Source organism: Balaenoptera acutorostrata, chromosome 13, assembly GCF_949987535.1.
Source record: "Balaenoptera acutorostrata chromosome 13, mBalAcu1.1, whole genome shotgun sequence".
NCBI lineage: Eukaryota > Metazoa > Chordata > Mammalia > Artiodactyla > Balaenopteridae > Balaenoptera > Balaenoptera acutorostrata.
Genome location: NC_080076.1, coordinates 83,771,415 through 83,792,267, shown reverse-complemented (window position 1 = coordinate 83,792,267; position 20,853 = coordinate 83,771,415). Strand labels below are relative to the sequence as shown.

General features: G+C 40.5%; 2 protein-coding genes across 5 annotated transcripts in view; one reads left to right on the top strand and one right to left on the bottom strand.

The window, feature by feature from the left end:
* ACAD10 (acyl-CoA dehydrogenase family member 10) overlaps nt 1–20,853 on the top strand; it is a 58,192-nt gene that overhangs the window by 21,441 nt on the left and 15,898 nt on the right. For all 4 annotated transcript variants that reach the window (XM_057526349.1, XM_057526351.1, XM_057526350.1 and 1 more), the window contains exons 8-12: nt 8,195–8,263; nt 10,081–10,262; nt 14,783–14,933; nt 16,029–16,174; nt 16,930–17,103. In XM_057526349.1, coding sequence (XP_057382332.1) covers nt 8,195–8,263; nt 10,081–10,262; nt 14,783–14,933; nt 16,029–16,174; nt 16,930–17,103 — 722 coding nt within the window. The remainder of the gene's footprint in view (nt 1–8,194; nt 8,264–10,080; nt 10,263–14,782; nt 14,934–16,028; nt 16,175–16,929; nt 17,104–20,853) is intronic.
* LOC103009171 (BICD family-like cargo adapter 1) overlaps nt 19,052–20,853 on the bottom strand; it is a 58,269-nt gene continuing 56,467 nt past the window's right edge. The window contains exon 5 of the mRNA XM_057526213.1: nt 19,052–19,142. The gene's annotated coding sequence lies outside the window, so the exon portion shown is untranslated. The remainder of the gene's footprint in view (nt 19,143–20,853) is intronic.

Genomic DNA, 20,853 nt, shown 5'->3' with positions numbered 1-20,853 from the left:
TTTATTTCTTTCCATCTTCTTACTGTGGGTGTATTTTTACCTTCTTAGGTGTAACCTTAGGCCATTCATTTAACATCTTCCTTCTTTTCTAATATGAGCTTTCAAAGTTATAAATTACTTTGTAAGCACATATGCATCCCACAAATTTTGACATGTGTTTTTATTATTATTATTACAGTTTGAAATATTTTCTAATGTCCCTTGTGATTTCTTCTTTGACCCATGGCTTATATGGAAGTGTGTTATTTAACTTCCAAATATTTGGGCTTTTTCTAGCTATCACATAGTAACAATTTCTCGTTTAATTCTATTGAGGTCTTAGAAATACTCTGTAAGATTTTGATACTTAGGGCTTCCCTGGTGGCGCAGTGGTTAAGAATCCACCTGCCTAATGCAGGGGACACGGGTTCAAGCCCTGATCTGGGAAGATCCCACATGCCACGGAGCAGCTAAGCCCATGCACCACAACAGCTGAGCCTGCTTTCCTAGAGCCCATGAGCCACAACTACTGAGCCCGTGCACCCAGAGCCCAAGCTCTGCAACAAGAGAAGCCACCACAATGAGAAACCCACGCACCGCGACGAAGAGTAGCCCCCGCTCGCCACAACTAGAGAAAGCTGCACGCAGCAACGAAGACCCAATGCAGCCAAAAATAATAAATAAATAAATAAATTTATTTTTAAAAAAAGATTTTGATACTTGGAAATTTATTAGGACTTATTTTATGGACCAGTACGTGATATATCTTGGTGAATATACTGTGTGCACTCTAAAAGAATGTGTATCCTGCAGTGTCTGTGTGAGTGTTATAGAAATGTCCATCAGGTCAAGTTGGCTGGTAGTGTTGTTCAGATCTGTGTCTTACTGACTTTTTCTAGTTAGTGTAGTTTTGATAAAGTCAGTTACTGATAAAGGCATTTTACAGTCTCAACTATGATTGTGAGTTTGTCTGTTTCTATCTTTCATTCTGATAATTTTTACTTTAGGTATTTTTGAAGCTCTTTTTTTTTTTTTTTAAGATTTTTAGAAATTTCGTGTAATGTCTGAAATATTATTAACATATTTCCATACATATTTCCATACAAATACAAATATAAGATTTTTAGAAATTTCATGTAATGTCTGAAACATTTATATTAATATATTTCCATACAAATAACCCAATGAAAGTTTAGTATTAGTTGTTTTGTTTGTTTTTTTATACTGCAGGTTCTTATTAGGCATCAGTTTTATACACATCAGTGTATACATGTCAATCCCAATCGCCCAAATCAGCACACCACCATCCCCACCTCATCGCAGTTTTCCCCCCTTGGTGTCCATATGTCCATTCTCTACATCTGTGTCTCAACTTCTGCCCTGCAAACTGGCTCATCTGTACCATTTTTCTAGGTTCCACATACATGCATTAATATACGATATTTGTTTTTCTCTTTCTGACTTACTTCACTCTGTATGACAGTCTCTAGATCCATCCACTTCTCAACAAATGACTCAATTTCGTTCCTTTTTATGGCTGAGTAATATTCCATTGTATATATGTACCACAACTTCTTTATCCATTCGTCTGTTGATGGGCATTTAGGTTGCTTCCATGACCTGGCTATTGTAAATAGTGCTGCAATGAACATTCGGGTGCACGTGTCTTTTTGAATTACGGTTTTCTCTGGGTATATGCCCAGTAGTGGGATTGCTGGGTCATATGGTAATTCTATTTTTAGTTTTTTAAGGAACCTCCATATTGTTCTCCATAGTGGCTGTATCAATTTACATTCCCACCAACAGTGCAAGAGGGTTCCCTTTTCTCCACACCCTCTCCAGCATTTGTTGTTTGTAGATTTTCTGATGATGCCCATTCTAACAGGAGTGAGGTGATACCTCATTGTAGTTTTGATTTGCATTTCTCTAATAATTAGTGATGTTGAGCATCTTTTCATGTGCTTCGTGGCTGTCTGTATGTCTTCTTTGGAGAAATGTCTATTTAGGTCTTCTGCCCATTTTTGGATTGGGGTGTTTGTTTCTTTGATATTGAGCTGAATGAGCTGTTTATATATTTTGGAGATTAATCCTTTGTCCGTTGATTCATTTGCAAATATTTTCTCCCATTCTGAGGGTTGTCTTTTCGTCTTGTTTATGGTTTCCTTTGCTGTGCAAAAGCTTTGAAGTTTCATTAGGTCCCACTTGTTTATTTTTGTTTTTATTTCCATTACTCTAGGAGGTGGATCGAAAAAGATCTTGCTGTGATTTATGTCAGAGTGTTCTTCCTATGTTTTCCTCTAAGAGTTTTATAGTGGCCAGTCTTATATTTAGGTCTCTAATCCATTTTGAGTTTATTTTTGTGTATGGTGTTAGGGAGTATTCTAATTTCATTCTTTTACATGTGGCTGTCCAGTTTTCCCAGCACCACTTATTGAAGAGACTGTCTTTTCTCCATTGTATATCTTTGCCTCCTTTGTCATAGATTAGTTGACCATAGGTGCGTGGGTTAATCTCTGGGCTTTCGATCTTGTTCCATTGATCTATGTTTCTGTTTTTGTGCCAGTACCATATTGTCTTGATTACTGTAGCTTTGTAGTATAGTCTGAAGTCAGGGAGTCTGATTCCTCCAGCTCCATTTTTTTGCCTCCAGACTGCTTTGGCTATTCGGGGTCTTTTGTGTCTCCATACAAATTTTAAGATGATTTGTTCTAGCTCCGTAAAAAATGCCATTGGTAATTTGATAGGGATTGCATTGAATCTGTAGATTGCTTTGGGTAGTATACTCATTTTCACAATGTTGATTCTTCCAATCCAAGAACATGGTATATCTCTCCATCTGTTGGTATCATCTTTAATTTCTTTCATCAGTGTCTTATAGTTTTCTGCATACAGGTCTTTTGTCTCCCTAGGTAGGTTTATTCCTAGGTATTTTATTCCTTTTGTTGCAATGGTAAATGGGAGTGTTTCCATAATTTCTCTTTCAGATTTTTCATCATTAGTGTATAGGAATGCAAGAGATTTCTGTGCATTAATTTTGTAACCTGCAACTTTACCATATTCATTAATTAGCTCTAGCAGTTTTCTGGTGGCAGTTTTAGGATTCTCTATGTATAGTATCATGTCATCCGCAAACAGTGACAGTTTTACTTCTTCTTTTCCAATTTGTATTCCTTTTATTTCTTTTTCTTCTCTGATTGCCGTGGCTAGGACTTCCAGAACTATGTTGAATAATAGTGGTGAGAGTGGACATCCTTGTCTCGTTCCTGATCTTAGAGGAAATGCTTTCAGTTTTTCACCATTGAGAATGATGTTTGCTGTGGGTTTGTCATATATGGCCTTTATTATGTTGAGGTAGGTTCCCTCTATGCCCACTTTCTGGAGAGTTTTTATCAGAAATGGGTGTTGAATTTTGTCAAAAGCTTTTTCTGCATCTATTGAGATGATCATATGGTTTTTATTCTTCAATTTGTTAATATGGTGTATCACATTGATTGATTTGCGTATATTGAAGAATCCTTGCATCCCTGGGATAAATCCCACTTGATCGTGGTGTATGATCCTTTTAATGTGTTGTTGGATTCTGTTTGCTAGTATTTTGTTGAGGATTTTTGCATCTATATTCATCAGTGATATTGGTCTGTAATTTTCTTTTTTTGTAGTGTCTTTGTCTGGTTTTGGTATCAGGGTGATGGTGGCCTCATAGAATGAGTTTGGGAGAGTTCCTTCCTCTGCAATTTTTTGGAAGAGTTTGAGAAGGATGGGTGTTAGCTCTTCTCTAAATGTTTGATAGAATTCACCTGTGAAGCCATCTGGTCCTGGACTTTTGTTTGTTGGAAGATTTTTAATCACAGTTTCAATTTCATTACTTGTGATTGGTCTGTTGATATTTTCTGTTTCTTCCTGATTCAGTCTTGGAAGGTTATACCTTTCTAAGAATTTGTCCATTTCTTCCAGGTTGTCCATTTTATTGGCATAAAGTTGCTTATAGTAGTCTCTTAGGATGTTTTGTATTTCTGCGGTGTCTGTTGTAACTTCTCCTTTTTCATTTCTGATTTTATTGATTTGAGTCCTCTCCCTCTTTTTCTTGATGAGTCTGGCTAATGGCTTATCAATTTTGTTTATCTTCTCAAAGAACCAACTTTTAGTTTTATTGATCTTTGCTATTGTTTTCTTTGTTTCTATTTCATTTATTTCTGCTCTGATCTTTATGATTTCTTTCCTTCTGCTAACTTTGGATTTTGTTTGTTCTTCTTTCTCTAGTTTCTTTAGGTGTAATGTTAGATTGTTTACTTGAGATTTTTCTTGTTTCTTTAGGTAGGCTTGTATAGCTATAAACTTCCCTCTTAGAACCGCTTTTGCTGCATCCCATAGGTTTTGGGTCGTCGTGTTTTCATTGTCATTTGTCTCTAGGTATTTTTTTTTTTTTTTAAAGTATTTCTTTTTTTTTTTTTTTTAATTTTTATTTATTTATTTATTTATTTATTTATTTATATTTATTTTTGGCTGTGTTGGGTCTTCGGTTCGTGCGAGGGCTTTCTCCAGTTGCGGCAAGCGGGGGCCACTCTTCATCGCGGTGCGGGGACCGCTCTTCATCACGGTGCGCGGGCCTTTCTCTATCGCGGCCCCTCCCGTTGCGGGGCACAGGCTCCAGACGCGCAGGCTCAGCAATTGTGGCTCACGGGCCCAGCTGCTCCGTGGCATGTGGGATCTTCCCAGACCAGGGCTCGAACCCGTGTCCCCTGCATTAGCAGGCAGATTCTCAACCACTGCGCCACCAGGGAAGCCCTCTAGGTATTTTTTTATTTCCTGTTTGATTTCTTCAGTGATCTCTTGGTTATTTAATAACGTATTGTTTAGCCTCCATGTGTTTGTCTTTTTTACGTTTTTTTCCCTGTAATTCATTTCTAATCTCATAGCGTTGTGGTCAGAAAAGATGCTTGATATGATTTCAATTTTCTTAAATTTACTGAGGCTTGATTTGTGACCCAAGATGTGATCTATCCTGGAGAATGTTCCGTGCGCACTTGAGAAGAACGTGTAATCTGCCGTTTTTGGATGGAATGTCCTATATATATCAATTAAATCTATCTGGTCTATTGTGTCATTTAAAGCTTCTGTTTCCTTATTTATTTTCATTTTGGATGATCTGTCCATTGGTGTAAGTGAGGTGTTAAAGTCCCCCACTATTATTGTGTTACTGTCGATTTCCTCTTTTATAGCTGTTAGCAGTTGCCTTATGTATTGAGGTGCTCCTATGTTGGGTGCATATATATTTATAATTGTTATATCTTCTTCTTGGATTGATCCCTGGATCATTATGTAGTGTCCTTCCTTGTCTCTTGTAACATTCTTTATTTTAAAGTCTATTTTATCTGATATGAGTATAGCTACTCCAGCTTTCTTTTGATTTCCATTTGCATGGAATATCTTTTTCCATCCCCTCACTTTCAGTCTGTATGTGTCCCTAGGTCTGAAGTGGGTCTCTTGTAGACAGCATATATATGGGTCTTGTTTTTGTATCCATTCAGCCAGTCTATGTCTTTTGGTTGGGGCATTTAATCCATTCACGTTTAAGGTAATTATCGATATGTATGTTCCTATGACCATTTTCTTAATTGTCTTGGGTTTGTTTTTGTAGGTCCTTTTCTTCTCTTGTGTTTCCCACTTAGAGAAGTTCCTTTAGCATTTGTTGTAGAGCTGGTTTGGTGGTGCTGAATTCTCTTAGCTTTTGCTTGTCTGTAAAGCTTTTGATTTCTCCATCGAATCTAAATGAGATCCTTGCTGGGTAGAGTAATCTTGGTTGTAGGTTCTTCCCTTTCATCACTTTAAGTATTTCATGCCATTCCCTTCTGGCTTGCAGAGTTTCTGCTGAGAAATCAGCTGTTAACCTTATGGGAGTTCCCTTGTATGTTATTTGTCGTTTTTCCCTTGCTGCTTTCAGTAATTTTTCTTTGTCTTTAATTTTTGCCACTTTGATTACTATGTGTCTCGGCGTGTTTCTCCTTGGGTTTATTCTGTATGGGACTCTCTGCGCTTCCTGGACTTGGGTGGCTATTTCCTTTCCCATGTTAGGGAAGTTTTCGACTATAATCTCTTCAAATATTTTCTCTGGTCCTTTCTCTCTCTCTTCTCCTTCTGGGACCCCTATAATGCGAATGTTGTTGCGTTTAATGTTGTCCCAGAGGTCTCTTAGGCTGTCTTCATTTCTTTTCATTCTTTTTTCTTTAGTCTGTTCCGCAGCAGTGAATTCCACCATTCTGTCTTCCAGGTCACTTATCCGTTCTTCTGCCTCAGTTATTCTGCTATTGATTCCTTCTAGTGTAGTTTTCATTTCAGTTATTGTATTGGTCATCTCTGTTTGTTTGTTCTTTAATTCTTCTAGGTCTTTGTTAATCATTTCTTGCATCTTCTCAATCTTTGCCTCCATTCTTATTCCGAGGTCCTGGATCATCTTCACTATCATTATTCTGAATTCTTTTTCTGGAAGGTTGCCTATCTCCACTTCATTTAGTTGTTTTTCTGGGGTTTTTTCTTGTTCCTTCATCTGGTACATAGCCCTCTGCCTTTTCATCTTCTCTTTCTTTCTGTAACTGTGGTTTTTGGTCCACAGGCTGCAGGATTGTAGTTTTTCTTGCTTCTGTTGTCTGCCCTCTGGTGGTTGAGGCTATCTAAGAGGCTTGATGGGAGGCTCTGGTGGTGGGTAGAGCTGACTCTGAAGCTCTTTTATTAGGCACATACACATTTTTTATTTATTTACTTTTGTAATTGAAGTATAGTTGATTTAATGTTGTGTTTAATTTCTGCTATATAGCAAAGTGACTCAGTTATACATATATATATTCTTTTTTATGCTATATTTTTATATATATATATTCTTTTTTTTTTAACAATTTTTTTTTTAATTTTTTTTTATTTATTTACTTATGGCTGTGTTGGGTCTTCGTTTCTGTGCGAGGGCTTTCTCCGGTTGTGGCAAGCGGGGGCCACTCTTCATCGCGGTGCGTGGGCCTCTCACTATCGTGGCCTCTCTTGTTGCGGAGCACAGGCTCCAGACGCGCAGGCTCAGTAACTGTGGCTCACGGGCCCAGCTGCTCCACGGCATGTGGGATCTTCCCAGACCAGGGCTCGAACCCGTGTCCCCTGCATTGGCAGGCAGATTCTCAACCACAGCGCCACCAGGGAAGCCCTATATATATTCTTTTTCATATTCTTTTCCATAATGGTTTATCACAGGATACTGAATATAGTTTGCTGTGCAATACAGTAGGACCTTGTTCTTTAAGGCACATACACATTTATGATTGTAATATCTTCCTGGTGAATTAACTCTTGTATTGTTTTGAAATGTCCCTTTTTATCTCTGGTAGTCCTCTTTGCCTTAAGGTCTCTTTTTCTAATATTGATACAGCTATACCAGCTTTCTTATGCTTACCAATTGCATGGAACGTCCCTTTCCATCCTTTCATATTTTGTTTTATTTATTTATTTATTTCTATCTATGGTTTTATATTTAAAGCATGTCCCTTATAGACAGTATATTAAGTCTTGCTTTTGAACCCAGTAGGACAACTTTTGTCTTTTAATTGGAATGTTTACTCTATTAAATTTAGTGTAATTATCAGTATGTTTGACTCAGGTCTATAATTTTGCTGTTTGATCTTTGTCCCATTTGTCTTTTGTTCTCCTTGCCTTTTTGCCTTCTTGGGTCAATTGAAATTTTTAAATTTTATCATTCCATTTTAATTTCTGCATGTAAAATTTTTAAATCAAAAAATAATTTCAAGAAAATCCAGTCGGGCTTCCCTGGTGGTGCAGTGGTTGGGAATCCGCCTGCCAATGCAGGGGACATGGGTTCGAGCCCTGGTCCGGGAAGATCCCACATGCCGTGGAGCAGCGGAGCCCGTGCACCACAACTACTGAGACTGTGCTCTAGAGCCCGTGGGCCACAACTACTGAAGCCCACATGCCTAAAGCCCGTGCTCCACAACAGGAGAAGCCACCGCAATGAGAAGCCCATGCACCGCAACGAAGAGTAGCCCCTGCTTGCTGCAACCAGAGAAAGGCCTGTGCGCAGCAACGAAGACCCAACACAGCCAAAAATAAAATAAATAAAATAAAAATAAATAAAATAAAATAAATAAATTAAAAAAAAAAAAAAAAAGAAAATCCAGTCATCTCATTCAGCAGTCTCTCTCATTTTTCTTTGTTCTGGCAGGATAATGAAAGCCCTTGCAAATGCTGGAGTCCCTGTCCCCAAAGTTCTTGACCTCTGTGAGGATTCAAGGTAATGTTCAGATTTATTTTTCCTATTGTGTGTTCAAGCTACAGAAGAGAAAAGTCCTTATACTAACTCACATTCCAGTTTGCTAGAGTAAAGACAAGTAAAATTTGGGTAGAAGAGAAAAGAGATTTTATAGTAACCTCCCCTAGAAGTTCACAGATCTTTAAGTTATCCTGAAAGATAAATGCCTGCTTTCGTGAGAATTGGTAGGAAACATCTTTTCTAACATTTAAAAAATATATGTCCATCTAGCTTCATGTTGCTTGTTTTAATTAATTTTTTTATTGTGGGCTTTCTAAACTGTTTTTGAATTGCTTTATAATATGCTTTCTGAGTCTGTCTCTTTATTTTTCCGATTTTTTAATTATGAAAATTTCGAAACATACACAGAAGTTGAAAGAAGAAAAAATAGTACAGTGAGCACGCATTTACACTTCATCTACATGAAAACATTTGTTAACATTTTTTTTTAAAGTATTTATTTATTTATTTATGGCTGCGTTGGGTCTTCGTTTCTGTGCGAGGGCCTTCTCCAGTTGTAGCAAGCGGGGGCCACTCTTCATCGCGGTGCGCAGGCCTCTCACTATCGTGGCCTCTCTTGTTGCGGAGCACAGGCTCCAGACGCGCAGGCTCAGTAATTGTGGCTCACGGGCCCAGCCGCTCCGAGGCACGTGGGATCTTCCCAGACCAGGGCTCGAACCTGTGTCCCCTGCATTGGCAGGCAGATTCTCAACCACCGCGCCACCAGGGAAACCCCATTTGTTAACATTTTGCCACATTTGCTTTCTATGTATATGTATATATGTGTATGTGTATATATGTGAATAGGTGTATTATATAGATAAAATAATTTTATAGAAATAATTAATTACATATAACATTTTTTCTAAAAATGTTTTATAACATAATTTAATAAGTTTTATTAAATAATTATATAATTATTTTGTAAGTTAATAAGTATATCTTATATGTATGTATATAAATTATTATTCACTGAACCTTTTGAAGTAAGTTTCAGGCAGCATACATCTTCTAAGAGTAAAGACATTTTCTTTCATAACCACAGCAATATTACATTTAAGATAATTAAAAATAATTTAATAATATAATTTAATATCTAGGCCATGTTCAAGTCAGGATGAATAGTTATAATAGAATTTTCAAAACAACTTTTCAGAGTACTAAACTGATTTCTAGTAGTGACAAAAATATGGATTAATGACATTTTGGTGTGTCACCTTAATACTTTGGGGTGTTGTATATGCCATTCATACCACTCGATAATGATGAAAATAACATCAATAACAAGAAGGGATACTTATACAACCCTCATTGAAGCCAGAAACATATGCCAGGCATTCCCTATGTATTTGCTCCCTTAATTCTTATAACTATCATTTGAAGCGTTATAGATTAAAAAAAACAAAGCTCAGAGAGGTTTAATATGTTTCTCAGGATCACACTGCTAGGAAGGGCAGAGGTGGCACTTAAACCTGGTTCTCTGACTCCAAATCCCCCTCTCAACATGCTGCTTTCCTGTATTATCACACTTAATCCCATTCCAATGGCTTCTACAAGTGGACCAAAGAGAAGAGAGGCATGCTGGCAAGGAAGTGTAGACAGGGATGTGTGTGTGTGGATTGGATTGGGGAGGGAGTACTTCTAACCCCTGTGCTTATGTGCAAAGGAAAAAGGAAGTTTCCAGTACTCTGGATCCGAACTCCCACCCAGCACTCAAAGCTTACAGGACAGAGCAGTGCCATGACTAACAGCCTGCCACACCATGGGCCACTGAAACACCCTGTCTGTGTCCCTGCTAGGGTCATCGGCACCCCCTTCTATCTGATGGAGTACTGCCCAGGCCTCATCTACAAAGACCCCTCTCTGCCAGGCTTGGAGCCCAGCCAGAGGCGGGCCATCTACACTGCCATGAACAGAGTCTTGTGCAAGATTCACAGTGTGGACCTCAAGGCCGCAGGCCTAGAAGACTATGGGAAACACGGTGAGCACGGGGCCGCTTGTCTTCTGTGCTGATGTTTCCTCACTGGTGCCTCTGCTTTCATGATTTCCATGGTACCAGGGTTTTAAGGCACCATTGGTAAATGTGAGGTGGGCTTGTTAGCTTCCTACTTGGAAATCCACTTTCATTTTAGTATAAGTGTCACTTACCTAGATGTTTTGTCCTGAGATAAATCCCTTCATGGACTACAGAATCTCTCTTCCCTGAAACTTTTATCTCACTGTATCATTTAAATCTTTTTTTTTCCCGATACTGGCCAAAAGTACTTAAGATACGTATTTTCTTCTCCATTTTTCACCATTTCCTCTAAATATTCTTTTCAATATTTAGAGGAAAGATTTAGGGATATATTTTTAAAATGCCATTATGCCAAGGTATTTGTTTGTATAATTTGTTTCTGTTTTCTTCTTTCTTTTTTTAAAAAATGTCTGAGACTTGCCACAACTAGAGAAAGCCCTCACACAGAAACGAAGACCCAACACAGCCATAAATTAATTAATTAATTAATTAAAAAAAGAAAATTATCTGAGAGTTCCAGTTGGTCCTCATCCTTGGAAGCACTTGGTATTGTCAGGTTTTCCCTTTTCCTTTTTTTTGGAAGTCAGTTGTATTGAAATGTAGCATTTTACGAATGTTGACAAATGCACACACTTTTATAACCACCATCACCATTGTCTTCATGCTTTTGCATGCAGAAACTTTAGCATGAGCCAAAGAGTTTCACTTTGTCTGCCCTGCAGCATTCAAGATTATCTGACTCTCAACCAGTGTGCATTGCTGACCATGGTCAAAAAGAATCTCTCAAATAAGCTGTATTTTGTTCTTTCTCTGCTTTTAACCAAAATGTGCCTGTTTTCTCTAGGACCATATCAAAGGCTGCAGTATGTGTCCAAAGTACATCAACTTCCTGACACATTTCTACCAAGTTACCTAAAATTCTGTCATTCCATAGGCACATGATCTGAGGTCTCAAAACTAACCATTTGAGAAGCTTTGCTACCACAGAGCAGGCTTGCTGACTTCACAGCCCCAGTTGAGGGAGTTTTCCACCCCTTCCATACGCAGCCTGATCCATATCATACACTAACCTGTTGACCAGAGTTACCAGCTTAGTGGGGTTCCCCTCCATCTTGGTGGTCTCATTGGAAAATATTTACAGTAAAAATTTGTTGTTTATCCAAAATTCCAGTTTAACTGAGCATCCTCTATTTTATCTGGGAGCCCTAGTTACCAGTAAAAGGGTCAGCAGGCAAAGACCATAGATGTTGCCTATATTGAGCCATTGTTTCAAAGTGGAAAGAGCCCTAGACCAGAAGTCAGGTGCTGATTTGTGGGGTGACCTTGGGCAAGTCCCATTACTTTGTTATAGTTTTCTCAACAGTAAAGGTTCAGTAAAAAACAAAACAAAACAAAAAACCCTGCCCTGCCTCCCTCACAGTGCTGATGTGAAAAGCAAAGGAGATGGCAACTGTCCTAGTGTTTTGAATGGAGATAAAGCCTCTGTCACATGAAGCAATGGGCAATGTGACATCCCATCCCACAGTGGAGAGACAGCAGCTTAAGGAGGCCTCTCCCGTGTGCTGAGTGGATCCTTGCCTTTTTTTTTTTTTTTTTTTAAAGCTCACCAAGCAGACACTTCCGCATGCCCAGCTGGAGAGTCTGTGGTCCTATCTAGTCTTTTTTTTTTTATTTTTTATTAATTGTTTTGTGGGGTTTAGGCATTGAGATTTTTTTTTAAAATTAATTAATTTATTTTTGGCTGTGTTGGGTCTTCGTTTCTGTGCGAGGGCTTTCTCTAGTTGTGGCAAGTGGGGGACACTCTTCATCGCAGTGCGCGGACCTCTCACTACCGTGGCCTCTCTTGTTGCGGAGCACAGGCTCCAGACACGCAGGCTCAGTAGTTGTGGCTCACGGGCCTAGTTGCTCCGTGGCATGTGGGATCTTCCCAGACCAGGGCTCGAACCCGTGTCCCCTGCATTGGCAGGCAGATTCTCAACCACCGCGCCACCAGGGAAGCCCGATCCTTGCCTTTTTAAAGTAGACTGTTTTGATGCACTTTCCACTGGCCTATTAGTTTGACAAAGAGACAAAGCAGAAATCTGGTGTGATTTTATATGACTCAGGGTCAGCCTCCTGGGCCGCAGGCTGTATTTGGAGCCTTATCGCATAAAGCAGCTTCCTCAAATTTCACATTCACTGATCCAGTTTACAGGGGCATCAGATCTTCCTTTTCAAGTATCCTGTAATTTCTCAAGTTATGTCAGGAACCCAGCTGCTGCATGGGGCATTGGCTATATATAGATAGTACACCATTTGTGTAAAATTGGCATATTTGAATAAATTTAAATGTTTATTTGCACACGTGAAGATATCTCCAAAAGGATGCCTAAGAAATTGGTCACATGGGTTGCCTTTGGGGAATAACGGCTGAGTGGCTGGGCAGGGGGATGGGAGAAAATCTTTATTGCACTCCTTTTTGTCACTTTAATTTCGAGCCATGTGAATATATGATTTATTGAAGAGAACAAATTTAAATTTGTAAGGAAAAGAAAAAGCACACCAACATGATTTCTGATCAAAAGGGACTTTTGACCAGATCCTTTAGGTCCAGTCTAGTTATCACAAAGAACCTTTCCATCAAGGACCTGCAGGGAACCTATAATTCTCTTTTCTCATCCCAGAGGGCAGGCTGCTTTGGGGAGAAGGGCGTTAGTGCCTTGGCAGGCCTGCTCGGGACCAGTGGCCAACAGAGCCAGAGCCGCAGGGACAGCTGCATCTGCTTCCCACGAGAAGAGTGTGTACAGCACTGGGGTGTGTGTGTGCGTGGGGGGCAGGGGGACATCCTAAATCCATATAGGAGATTTTCCTGAGGGGCTCCTTCTGCAAAGGCTCAGTTCCTGGTGGCCTTTGTATGCAATTTATTATGATAATTTTCAAACTCTAGAAATGTGAAATAGTACAATGAATAACTGTATGCCCATGACTGATTTTAACAATGGTTAACTTTTGCCATATTCCTTTATATAGCTTTTTCTGTTTCTATCTGCACAGTTAACAAAGTTGTAGAGATCCTGGCGCTTGACTCCTAAGAGCTTCAGTACGCATTTCCTACATTTCCTAATAGTAAGGACATCTCCCAGCACCATTATCACATCCAAGGAAATTTACCATTTTCCCAGAATATATAAAACCCAGTCCATATTCAGATTTCCTCATTACCCCCCTTACATCTTTTATAAGTGAGTTTTTTTGGTTGGTTTTCCAAATCGGGATCCGATCGAGGAATCTAGAACAGTCCTCTCACTGTTTTTTTTTTTTTAATGAATTTTTTAAGGGACCAGGTAAGTATATTATAGAGTTGTTTTGATTGTTACCTTATGATTTCATTTACTGCTGCTTCTACTTCCTTTAATTCTGAAAACTGGAAGTTAGTTCTAAAGGCTTGATTTGTTTGGGGTTAAATTCCTGTGGATTTTGATCTCACCTCTCATCCAGCCCTGCTGGATCTTCCGAAGGACAGGCGTCTGGGTGCTCTGAGTGTGCAGTGGATTCCACAGAAGGAGCCCAATCTTTCTATCCTTGTCTTCAAGCTTCTGGGGAACATTTTTCTCTCAGATGAGGGGTGAGGGCTTGACTTAGAGCTAGTGGTGTGATGTGTTATTAATTATGAATTGTTTTAATAGTGACAATAATTGTCAATTGACAACTAATAACAGTGACAGTAATAATGGTCATTATTCATTGAGCAGCCTTCTATGTTTGGCATACTATATATGGACTTCATTTGGCCTTCACAGTGGTCCTAGGGAATACAGGTGGCAGTACACTCATTGTACAGATCAAGCAATGGAGGCTTAGAGAGGTTAAATTAGTTGAAAAGCCTAACTGTGAGCCAGGCAACTCCAGAGCTCCCTCCAGTTTGTGGTCCCAGATATAACTTGCAATTTCCTCAACTGTGGTAACTCTGGTAGCAAACAACTGAATAATAGCAAATACTCATGTAGTACTTACTACATGCCAGGAACATTTGCAGGGGCTTTACATATTTTATCCTCCCAACAACTCTATGAGGGCCATCTCATCAATGAGGAAACAAAGGCATAGAAAGGTAAAGTAACCTGCCTGAGATCACACAGAGAATGGCAGAGCTGGGAACCAAACCCAGACCATCCAGCCCAGAGTCTGTGCTCTTAGCCACTCACTGTCCTTTAGCCAAGAAGGGATTTATTAAAGGCTGTTAGGAAGCTCATGGGATCTGAGAGGGCCAGGGATCAGGCTCGGAGGCTGTGTGGCTGGGAACAATGCCCAGATCACACAGATCCAGCCAAGATAAAACAGCAGTGGCTTCCAGGTTGAGGGGCAGGAACATCATGTGGGAAATTCTCTAGTCATGGGAAGAAGATGCCTCAGACGTTACAAAGGGCTTCATCGCACTGGTTGATTTTCGAAACCTCTGGAGGTTGTTGAGATGGCACACCATGTTCTAATCCTCTTTCCCTCAGGGGACTATATTGCACGCCAGGTACAGACATGGATCAAGCAGTATCGAGCCTCGGAAACCAGCACCATCCCGCCAATGGAGAGGCTCATCGAGTGGCTGCCCGCCCACCTTCCCAGGCAGCAGCAGACTGCGGTGGTGCATGGGGACTTCAGGTCGACTGGGCAGGAGAAGGGCTGATACTTAGCTGTGGACAGTGATGGGAAGGGTATTTGAAGGGGAAATTAAGCAGCTGGTCTTGCCCCAGTTTACAGTTGACAATTATCCACTACACGGGCTCTCCCTGTGCGTGGCCTTTAAGGCAGGGTTTCTCAGCTTTGGCACTATTGACGTTTGGGGCCAGATGATTCTCTGTGATGGGGGGCCTGGCCTGTTGAACAGCAGGAGTTAGTACCACCCCCTGGCTCCGAAGCTACAAGCATGGGCTTCAGTTGTAACGACAACTCCAAAGCTGCGTGGCTGTCAACAGCGACAGCAATGATCTTCCTCGTGAGTCTGCAGTCTGGGACGGGACAGCTTGTCTGAGCACTGAGGTCGCTCTCAGGCGGGGGGCCGGAATCACCTGAAGGCTCGCTCACACATCTGCACAAGGGCAGAGGAGAGCTGGGCTCCCTGAGCCTCTCTCTGTGTCTCTGTGGTTTCCCACCTGGTCTTTCCAGTATGGCAGCTTCCAGCTGAACTTCTTACCTAGTGGCTCACGGTTGCAAAGGTGTGTGTTCTGAGGGGAGAGGGCCAGGGGGGAGCTGATCACCTTTTCTGTCCCTGTCTCAGGAGTCATTCAGCACCACTTCCACCTGTATCATAATTGTTAGAAGTGAGATGCTTCCAGGGGTGAAGGATTAGACTCTTTCTTTTGTGGTAGGAGTGTCAAAAAATTGCAGACCTGTTTTAAAACCATCTCAGGAAGGAGTAATTACCAGAACCCAGACATGGTCTCTATGTGGCGAGGGCCACCTGACCAAAGCTATGGCCCTCAGGAGAGGAATACAGCTGTCCCTCAGCTATCTGCTGAGAGGGGGTGGGGAATTAATGTGCAGGCCCCCTTCCCATTGTCTGCTGGTGTCCCGTTGGCTGCTCCCAGCTGAGCCAGAGGGCAAGGGAGCTGGTGGATGCAGCCCATGCAGGCTCCCGGGCACATGGGAGGGGTGGGGAGTGCTTCCGAAGGGGTCAGCAGAAGACGCCCAGCACAGAATACACCCTAGCGGTCAGTTTTCTTAGCGCTGTCTCCATCCCTTCTGTGGCTCCTGCAGGCTGGACAACCTGCTATTCCATCCGGAAAGGGCCGAGGTGCTTGCCGTCCTGGACTGGGAACTCTCTACCTTAGGCGACCCCCTTGCCGATGTGGCCTCCAGCTGCCTGGCTCACTACCTGCCGTCCAGCTTTCCCATTCAGCCAGGTAGGAACTGCCGCTGGGGGAGTGAGGGATGGCGCCCACGCTCTTCCCAAAGCTTTTGGGCAGACTATGCTGAAACAGTTTGTGACTGGGCTGCTTCGTGAAATTCAGGTATTGAGTATTTCTTCTACAGCATCATTTTTAATGACAGTATAGGATTTCATTGTTATAGAATTAATAAGGCATTTGGTTTGAGTCCTATTTGGATATTTGTTTCCAGTTTTTGGTTTTTTTTAAAGTATTACCTTCCCTGTGCTTCCACAAAAAAGGCAGTGAATATCTGTGTAGTAATATCTTTGCCTGTATATAAGTTATACTCCTACGATAAATTCTTGAAACAGAACATATTACATGCTTCTAAACCATCAAAATGTTACAAATGAAGGAAATAGGTAAGATTTTTTATTTGTTGCAGTTATCTTTTTCATAATTTGGCTAGATCTTCTTTGAATACCATTTTTTTAATCAAATGACTGGTAGAAAATAATATGCATCCACCCTGAACTGTGGCCCAGATGGAATTGGAGGCCCCTCATTCCTTCCTTTACTGCCAATTTAGTCTGAAACTTTTAAGAGCCAAATTGTGAATAACAGCTTCATGCCTGGATTCCAGACATCTTGAAATGATGAGCTATAACCCTTTGAACTAGTTGTGAAGCTAATTTCCAAGGGACGAAGTGATTTTCAGAATTCAAATACTTGGAGCCACAGGGGAGCATGGGGTTTTTGCCTAGTCCTGGGTCTGTCTGTCGCTTCAGGTTTGCGTGACAGTGATCTGACTGAGCTGGGAATCCCTACTGCAGAGGAGTATTTCAGGATGTACTGTCTTCACATGGGGATCCGTCCCACTGAGAACTGGAACTTCTACATGGCTTTCTCCTCTTTCCGCATTGCCGCAATCCTGCAGGGAGTCTACAAGCGCTCACTAACAGGTAATGGGGGCCTGGGAGAGCTGGCCTCGGGGTGTGAGTCACAGCCAAGGGGCTTCTATCCCTGAAACCCTCTCGTGACCGAACTACAAGATTCAGTTAATTCAACCATTTGTCATTAAGTGTATATATCATATATATATATTTTTAAATATCAATATTTAAAATTTTTTAAGTTATTAAAATAAGGCACAAAAATTTTTAAAGTAAAATCATACGTGATAATAATTCAACCATACAGAAGAATATAAAATTATTTTCCATTCTTCTCAGCACCATTCCTCAAAGATGAAACTACTGTTAAGGGTTTTTGGGTCCCCCAGTTTTTCTGTGTATCTGTCACCTCTCCCTCTCTCTCTCTCTCTCTCTCCAAGTTTTATAAAAATGTGATCATCTTACACGTATTTTTCAGTACCTTGATTTAAAAATTTGTTATCCTTAAGAATTTCTATGAAATATTTGTATGTGTATATATATATATATATATGATTACCATATATATGTAACTATAACTTACTATATAGTTACTAGATATTAATATAACTATGTAAGGCGAATTCCTTATTTTTTTCCACTTAATATTTCATTGAGACCTTTCCATGTGAATATGTACAGACTTACATCATTCTTTTTGATTTCTATAGTACATTCCATTGTATGGATATACCGTAATGTATTTAACCAGTTCCCCTATTGATGTATCTTTGGATTGTTTGCAGATTTTTGCAATCACAAATAGTGGTTGGTGGACATCCTTTCTCACACACATGTGACTAAATCTGAAGGATAAATTCCCAGAGTCAGAATTTCTGGGTTAAAAGTATGTGCATTTAACAATTTTGTAGATGTTGCCAAATTGCCCAGTAAGAGGATCGTAGAAGAAAAGATGACTGTATTTTCTTTGACGGTGCTTTTAAATATATGGTAAAATACTTTATTTAACCAGTGTTTTCTAGACTGTATCTTTTAAGTTTGAACTTTTGAGAAGAAAAGTTAAGTATGGCTACTTAGAACTGATGGTTTGATATATACATATGTCACCTATGGAGTGTTCATATATATATGCGAGGATGGCACAATGTTATTAGTTTTAATTCTAAATTCTATAGGGTAGAAATTGAAATAATCTATATCCTAAATTATTTAAGAAAGTAGAAAGACAGATTAAATTTTGTTTCCTATGTAGAAGGAAGGCAAGTAGAAAGCAAGCAGTTAGAATCTACCCAAAAGACCTAGAAATACTGACTAAGCCAATAGCATTAAGTACCCCTAATTACCCACATTATAATCTATAAATTCCATTATCACCAAAAGGAACCAGGACTCCTTGGAGAAAGTGGCTGATTTCAGGTCTAGGGCAAAATATCCACAAGATGAACCTGGAACATCTTGCCGTACCAGAAAGCAAGGAGGTTGTTGAAGATTAAGAGGGTCATACCTAAAGGTCTCAGGAGTCAACTTGAATAGGCTCCCACTTGCTAATGACAGGAAACTTTGAGCACCAGTATGATGATAGCTAAAATGGATGAAACACATCAAATATATTTAAATCCATGAGTAAAGAGTGATACTAAAACAAAGAGACAGTGTCTCACTGGTGACTTTGGAGGTTGGCAGGGAAGCAACCCATTACTCTGAAAATTGGTAAATAAAGGGAAGAGAGTCAAGCATTTATCCTGCCTTTCCTATACAAATTACATATCAGGCTAAGCAAATGATTGATGAGAGAAAGTTTCTCTTTAGAGAAGCATCCTGGACCCAATGATAGAATTAGCGTGTCACCAATTTGCCACCCCTACTACATGAATGCATCTGGAAAATAAGCATTAGTGGTGCTGAAATCGAGAGAGGCAGCCAGACATTACATACCTCCTGATGCTGCCCTCAAAAGTCGAACCTGGATGTGACCAAGCCTCGAGTGCCAGCCACCAACTTACAGGGACCAGAGTGTTCAGCAGAGCACATTCAGCAGCGCCGCGGAGGCAGAGCCAGTCACAAAAATCCAGATTCCGGGAAACTTCACAGGGCAAACAACTCAGTTTCTTCAACAGATAAAAAAGGGGAAAATATGTTGAAAAGGGAACCTATAGGTTGAACGGGACTTAAAAGATACATTAGCCAAAAATAGTATTTGGACCTTATTCAGATCCCTGTTTGATAAAAGAAATTTTCTAAAAAAAAAAATTTTGAGGGCTTCCCTGGTGGCGCAGTGGTTGAGAATCTGCCTGCTAATGCAGGAAACACGGGTTCGAGCCCTGGTCTGGGAAGATCCCACATGCCGTGGAGCAACTAGGCCCGTGAGCCACAACTACTGAGCCTGCGCGTCTGGAGCCTGTGCTCCGCAACAAGAGAGGCCACAATAGTGAGAGGCCCGCGCACCGCGATGAGGAGTGGCCCCCACTTGCCACAACTGGAGAAAGCCCTAGCACAGAAACGAAGACCCAACATAGCAATCAATCAATCAATCAATCAATAAAGAAATCTTAAAAAAAAAAAAAATTTTGAGACAGTCAGTGAAAAATGAATTCTGACTGGAGAGTTGATGATATTAAGGAGTCATAGTTAACTGCTGTTTAAGTGTGGTAGTGGTATTGTTGTGGGTGTTTTTAAGTCTTTGTTTTTAGACATAAATGAAATGTTTATAAATAAAATAATGTGGTGTTTGGGATTTACTTTAGCAAAATCCAGGGCAGTGGGGGTGGGGAGGGAAGAAGGTGAAATAGGATTGGCCATGCTTTGACGATTGTTGAAGCTGAGTGGTAGAAACCTGTAGGTTCATTATATTCTTCTGTCCAGTTTTGTTTGTCTTTGAAATTTTCCGAGATGAAAACTTAAAAGGCACGTAGAAAGAAGCCCAGCAGTGGGTTTGCTAGTACTATGGGGACATCTTAGCTTCGTGGTCATCAATACCTGAGGCTTTCTGGCAGCATGTCGCTCTCAGCCAGGGTGCCAGAATCTTCTGAGAAAGGCAGTTGCAATAGGGGAATTGATCATCCATTCACTCACAAGAGCCTCTCCTAGGCCAGGTACTGTGCCAGGTGTTAGTGGCAATAGAAGGTTGTGATTTTTCCAGAGAAAAATCAGCATCCGGAGAATTTCTAGTTTAACGCTCCGTGATCTCAATAAGCAGTAATTCCTGGAAATGGTATTTTCTCTTCCTTTGGAGAGTGTCAGCTCTAAGCCAGTATTTCCCAATTTTTGTTATGGTTTTGCAGTGAAAGGTAACCAGAAACATTTAATTAAACAGAATGGCTGCTAAGTCCAAACAGTGTTGTGCAGGTCTGATTGCCTGTGGGCATTTTCTAGTGGGCAGCCAAGTTCTCGCTGGGTTCTGCTCCAGTGCCTGGGGATAGCTGGATCGATTTTGCCCATTATGTCAATTATATCTCAGTTTTTAAAACAGAATTATTCATTCTAGAATCTCTACACCAATAAACTTTGCCAGATTGTCCTCAAGTTGCCTATCAGGAAACCCTTTGACAGTTTCCAAGATCCTGTGAGCCACTGGCTTGGCCTCAAGCTTGTCTTGGCCTCAGAGGCAAAACACGCCACGTGTTTGCCACCACATGGAAAAACAGATGTGCTGTCCTTTCAGGCCTCTGTTCCTCTGATATTGATTGTGCTCTCCCCTCCCTCCTACCTGGAAGGCCAACAGACATACTGAGGAAGTGCCTTAGTTTTCTTACGTAAAAACAGTGAAGTCAGTTTTTTTAAAGAATACGATAAAATCATTTGATTAGGGAAACAAAAAAC